Source organism: Trachurus japonicus, chromosome 20 (genome assembly GCF_045865225.1).
Source record: "Trachurus japonicus isolate A0001 chromosome 20, Traja_1.0".
Classification (NCBI taxonomy): domain Eukaryota; kingdom Metazoa; phylum Chordata; class Actinopteri; order Carangiformes; family Carangidae; genus Trachurus; species Trachurus japonicus.
In genome coordinates, this window is record NC_140926.1 from 7,648,615 (window position 1) to 7,655,335 (window position 6,721).

The 6,721-nt window shown below is 38.5% G+C and overlaps 1 protein-coding gene across 1 annotated transcript; it reads right to left on the minus strand.

Annotated features, from left to right (window-relative positions):
* Window positions 1-535: 535 nt before the first annotated feature.
* On the minus strand, window positions 536-6,448 carry LOC146966326 (uncharacterized). The gene is made up of 3 exons (XM_085763236.1): window positions 5,899-6,448; window positions 1,514-1,587; window positions 536-1,310 (listed from the first exon to the last, which is right to left on the minus strand). Exons 1-3 carry the CDS (start codon window positions 6,047-6,049, stop codon window positions 1,017-1,019), a joined length of 519 nt encoding a protein of 172 aa, XP_085619362.1. The 5' UTR covers window positions 6,050-6,448; the 3' UTR covers window positions 536-1,016.
* Window positions 6,449-6,721: the final 273 nt, after the last annotated feature.

Here is a 6,721-nt window from a genome sequence, read left to right on the forward strand (position 1 = left end):
AGGTTATGTTCAAGACAACAGATCATCGTGTCTCAAACCTACACCTACTGACGAATGCAGTCTTAGCAAATGGCGTCACCATTCACAGAAGATCCTGTGGAGCTCAGTTCACAGGGAGAGGGTCTCTGAGGAAAGCAAGAGTGAACCTGGTTGGTGCGGAGGGCCAGCTTGTGGAGGCACCTCCTGTCTTCTTTATTTTATTTTGGCTGGATCACAACAGTATCAGCCTTATAAATGTGAATATCCATGACTGACTGTCTGTCTGTCTGTCAGAAGGTGAAGTGTCGACCGGCGTTGAACTATCAAATTCATTAGAGGACAGTCTACAGCATCTTGTCTTCTTGACATTTTGGACAAACTTTGACTTTGTCTTAAAACTTTATCACTTTCTCTCTGAGTGATCTGAAGTCATGGCAGTCTGTTTCTTGTTTTTGTGTGTCTTGTGTTGTACTCAGTCACGACTGCATATAACTGGGACAAACTGCGTCACTGCTTTGTTCTCCGCTAATCCAGCACTATTGGATTCCTTCTTACAAATTCATTGATTTTTGACAAAGAATCAACCCAACAGCTCCACATGCAGCTGCTTAAATGGTTTATATAAAAAAATATATGTAATATATGTAAAAGACCTGTTGACAGATATAGCGGAAACATAAATAAAACATAAATTGACATCTACCGCCATAATTTCTATGTATGTCAAGGAAGAATCTTGAATCCAACCATTTTACAAACTGCATATAGAGACAGAAGCATTTTAGTGACACTTATTCAAAAATACTGACGTAAAGTAATGTAAAGAAATTGAACATTTGAAGTGCGGACAAACAGCAGCAGAGTGATGCAGCTGCTCCACACACAACACAGGTCAGGCAGTGTATTCCCAGCATTAGGCATAGTGCAGCCAGATAATTATAGGACATCCAAGTTATGTTGAACTCTTGTTTCATCGTAAACTTGCCCTTGGTTTAAATAACAATTCTTCAAATTCTTGGGCTGAATGGCTTTAAAGTTCATCTTGTATTTGTCTTCTTCTCGTACTGTCCGTTCGTCCTCCGGCAGAAGCAGATAGCATTGAAGAAGTGGCAATGGCATACTGCGTTTGGTTCACAGCAGCCAGCCTGGGGTAAACAGCTTTGTGTTACGTGCGAACATGTTAACTTCTCAGATGTGGGTTTCACCTGAGGAGGAGCAGGAGTAGGAAGGGCACGGGGAGCAGGAGTAGGAGGAGGAGGAGGAGGAGGAGGAGGAGGAGGGCGAGCGCGAAGCCGAGGGCGATTTTGAGATGCAGGGACCGCTCTGGATTTCTGTAAATTGGAGAGAACAGGAAGAGAGAGCATCAACTTCAGTCTGGCTTATCTGAATGTTCTTCTTTCAACAAAAAGGTCTATGTTTTGTTCACTTAAAGATACAAACAATTTTGAATCTGCTATTGTTCAAACAGGCACAATTATTGTTAGCTTAATGTTTTCATTGTGCACATGATCGACAGGTTAAACCTCCAGCTTACCGGCACACTCTGCCGTTCGTATTGTCCTCTCCTTGCAAACAGGGGCCTCAGTCTGCCTTGGCGGAAAGACCCTCCTGAAATAACATTAAGACAATGTGAGTAGGTCACTCGAACTACTGCCTCATGGTTGCACACCTCCACCGACCACCCAAGTTGTAAGGTCAAAAGCTCCTTTTCCTGAGTGACAAGCTGTGAATAATGGCCAGAAGTGTTTTTGCAGAACATTTTGTTGTCACAGCAAAGCTGACCTTTGCCTTTTTGAGTATGAAATCCCAGAGTTTTTTTTTTTTTTTTTAGTTTAGTGAGTTCAAAGTGATCTTGATATTTGACCACCAAAATCTGAGTTATGAGTTAGGTTGTGCTCCTCTGAACAAAATGTATTATCAAATGCACGTCAGTGTTTTTGAACAAATGGAAAATTGAAAAAACCCAAAGTCATAATCTTAAGACTTAACTGCAGCTGCCTTGGTTCTAGTCCAACCCATCAATCTTTGTGTCAAATCACCGTCTCTCTCTCTTTATTTTCATATTGGAATCAAGGCACAAAATAATTTTGGTGATGAACCTGCTGGGACGCAGTTGTGCTTTTAAAATGGGCATAGTTAAAACATGTAGTAACCCCAGGCCATTATCACTTATTTTAACTGAAAATGTGAATAGTGTATAAATGTATGTAATTTACAGCCAACAGTTTAACTTTTCCGGTTGAAATGAATCAGACCCAGTTGCAATGACAGCCGGTTGAACTTCTTTTGAAGCGCTAAACCAAGCCATTAAAAGATCTCTGCAGATAAGCAGCCACGGAAACCACATGTCCTGCTCATGCAGGAAACCCTGAGAATGACAAGATAATTAACAAACCCAAAGGCAGCCAGTTGTAGAGAGGTGACAATGTTGCCTGAGGGCCTTGCCGTCTTTAGTAAGTGATGAATGAGAAAAGTCTCAGTTAGAAGAAGGAATGTTGAATTCAGTAATTTAGAGCAGCGTTGCTCATAAAAGGATGTCAACAGCCTATTACAGATGTGCATGCAAACACACACACACACAATAAATTATATTCTTTTTTCTCTCATCTCATTGAATTTCATTATCCTTGACGCCTTGGTAATAAAGTTCACCTGACATTCACGCTGGGAAAACATCCTGAATTTAAAGTGTGTCAGCTGTACATAACATAAGAACACCGTGAGCCTTTTTCAGGTCATGTTGTACCATTCAAATCTGTGCGCAGCCGCAGCCTGACGTTTTAAGGTTTCCCTCTTTTGAGGGCTTTGATTATACGTCTGTGACTAACAGTAAGTTATAACTTTACAGAGAGCATTTAGAAGTAAATCTGGACATCATGCATAAAGCTGTCATTGAAAACATCTCGAAATACACTGAACACTTGTAAACCTGACAGCGATGGAGGAAGATCTGATCTCTCCTCAGATTAAGAACAGTGAATATGCCTCATTCAAAAAATTTATATCTTAATTAAAAGGGGATAAAATGTGAAAGAGAACGTTTATGTTGCAAGAGTAAACAATATGATTTTGCTAATTTCTCCAGTAGGAAGCTGATCTTGTTTGGGTATGGAAAGTCTGACACAGATTCCCTTCCAAAAATGATTAATTTTAGTAGCTAGTAGGCTACAATTTAATAGGACAAAAAGACTGTTCCATGTGGCCATTTGATATGAAAAGTTTATTCATTGAATTTACAGAAAATGTGCCGTTTGTATAATCTTCATCACAACATTAGACATTAGGTCATATCACACAGCTCACACAAAACCCCATTAAAAAAAAGAAAGAAAAAAGAAAAGTGAGGTAGAGTTACCTGCAACTCCAGCAGGTGGCAATATTTCTAATCATTTTAGTCCATACATTTCTGCATCTGATATTTGTAAGAAGTACTTTTGTATAATATGGTCTGTTCATATACATCAATTCCTTACCATCAGTGAAATAAGTGAAATAGGTCATATTAGAACTGACTGACTTTAAATGAGTTTTCTCCCATGCAAAACTTATAAGCAGTCATCAGTCTGTAAACAATACCTCAGCGGTTCTGTGCATTTTGGCCAGGACAAGTTTTATCTTGACAGACCCTGATGCTGTCCAGATCAAGGCAGTTCTTGGTATCCATTTCCAGACTCATGAAGAAGTCCAAGATGTGTTTCTACTTCCAGAGCTCCACTATGAACCTAAAACAAATGGACAGGTTTAATCATAGTTTGCATTTTGAGTAATTTAAATTAATAACTATTCACTTCTGGTGGTCAGTATGTAGACACTAAAATGGCAATGGTTGATTTGAACTCTTTCCATATTATTCATAATGTGGACTGAGGAAAGAAAAAAATTAACTCACTGCATTGTCATTAATGTTCCTCGGTTAATTTTCCACCTCAAATGTTTTCATTTTGCCAATAACTAACATACCCTAATCAATATGAGTTAATAGGCTACATCTTTGAATAGTAACTCTGCTACCTTTGTTAGTAATGGTATAATTATAAAATTGGTGTTGATGGGCACAAAGTCCGTGAAAAAATAAAATAAGATGAATTAATCAATAACACTGTATCCATTTTCTCCCTTTGGTCTTCTTAGAAATAACATAAAGACTCTATTAATACAAAAGATGAACTGTAATTGTTGTCCTGTTGTAATGTTGAACGATAATAAGCAGTCGTTGAGTGAGCAACAGAATGAAAAGATCAAATTAAAACTGTTCTTTGTTATTTTATTCTCTTTTTTTTTTTACTAAATTATACTCATTTTCCCTCGGTCTCATTGTAAAATTGGATTGTCCTCACTTCACTCGCTTGGTAATATTGGCAAACCTAACATTCAAGAGCAATTTCAAGTGAGAAGGAAAAATAAAATTGTATCAAAGAGAGGGAAAACTACATCAGATAAAATAAATAAAAAGTTAGGGAATTGAAGTTTTTTCTGATTCATGCTGGTGTTTACAAAAGCCCCCCAAACAGATGTACATCTTCATACTCAATACAACTTATTTTACTACTGGACTTTGTGGGAAAACGTCAGCAGTTCAAGAGCTAACGGTTCAAAACGTAACGATTCAAAACCTAACGGTTCAAAATGGAACAATGGAACAGCCAGTCATCACTCAGTTAGTAACCATAGCAACCAAAGCTCTTGACTACTCCGCTAACTACGGTAGTTCAATTACACTTACGCTAACTTAGCTAACGGTAGCTTGCAAGTTAACCTATTTTCTAAGGTATACTGTGTTTTTCCCGCTGCAGTAACAGCTAAGTAATGCAAAGTAAGTAGCCTAAAGCAGTTTTCTTTTTAAATGCCAACAACTCACCTCTTCGTTTCCTTTGAGTGACTCCGTGGGAAATGCTGCACAACAACTTGTTGTCAGTGGGAGCAGGTGCGTTCTTCCGCCGTTGGAAGTAGTCCGCTGTAGTTTTTTAGTGTCAATATTTCAGCCATTGTTGGAGTACTACAGCTTTAACTTCTGTGGATAACTAACATAGCATCCTTAGTTAGTTTAAAAATAAATATCATAACTGTTTCATAATTTCAACAATTTTGTTTTACTGTAACTTGAAATGCCAAGATTTCCTCGCCGCCCGAGCCTCCCATCCTCTTCCTGTTTACTTTACAGTAAGACAAGGCCTAAATGAAATCACAAAACTCAAAATGTTTGAACTTCCATAGGCAGAACTTGGCACGCAAAGAGGAGTGCAAGGAAATAAATAAGCTTGTAGTAAAGCTTAATGGAGCTATCATATTTTACAATGTGGGCCTATGGCTCCAGCAGAATTATGACTTGTCAGAGATGACCAGTGACCACAGATCAGCTTACAGTCTGAGCACCATTTGCTACTGACTTGACCTCTCTGTGTTGCCCCTAACCATAGTCTAATTAGGCAATTTAAAAAATAAATAGCCCCAACCACTCTCTTGCAACCCCACCCCTGAGTCAAACTCCAGGCGTGTAGTACAGACCCTCTTCATATGCACAGGTTTTCAGATTCAGCTTTAAAACTTTTTTTTTTTTTAGATCATTTCAGCTTTTTACAGATGAAAATTTCATATTTGGAAACAATCCATCCACTTCAACCCTATGTTTGAGACTCTTAAAAGTACATTTCCAATTGTAATAGGCTACCTAACATGTCAAAACAGAGGGTAACACCGATTGTTGTCGTTTTTTATACACATTTACGCTGAATGGCAGCGGTTGCATGGTCACAAATCAAAATTTCGTTTAGGCTGTATAGTAGCCTAATTGATATGCACATTTAAGTTCACTGTCATGGTATCTTAATGTTTATTTTGTGTTAGTTATCTTATGTTGTAGCCTAATATCGTGCAAAATTTAACAATTGTTGTAACAATCATTAAAAAACAAATACCCACCTGTGCTTTGGGTGCCCTGGGCCCTGCTCTCTGACAGTGCGCGGTGGGCAGTTTGCAGATCGTTGCGGGTGAAGATTCCTGCACTGGATACGACCACATGGAGAATACACAACCATGAGAGCACCAGCTTCATCCTTCTTCCAGTGGCCATGCTCCTTCTCCTCCGATGCCACAAAGATAAAAGGTGCGGTGCGGTGCGGTGGCGTCAGCGGCTGCAGCGCGTAAGTCCTTCTTGTTGATGTGATGTGTCAAGCTCTCTGTCTCTGTCTCTTCTCACACTCCTCTCCGACTTTAACTTATTTGAGAGGCAGGCTTGCACATGCATAGCGCACGCCCCTCTTTGTCTTCACGCCTCACAGCATCATAAACATCAGTGACCTGCGTGTTTTCAGTTCAGATCATTCATATTGTCGTATTTTACACAATTTAGAGCAGAGAGACTTTGGGGCTTGAGAATACGTAAGCTACATATTTTATACAAGTTTATTGAATAATATAAAACAATTATCAGTTGTTGTTTTGTTTTTACATTCATGCTGAACCCCTGATCATAATAAACTGATTAAAATAACTTTGTCCTTTAACAAGGCCAGTGATATTATAAAATAAGTCATGATTAAAGCATTTGACTCATAAAGCAATAATCTGTCCCTGTGAAAACAGCATGATTATTATAATGAAAAACATAATTTCTCGTCATCCCTAAATATCTTTGGACCTGTTCTGGATTCATACACACTCCATGTGCTTTTGTTTTATTGTAAAAAATGTTCTATAAATTCAAAAAACAAAAATGCATTCAGGTTGTCATGTGTGTTTAATA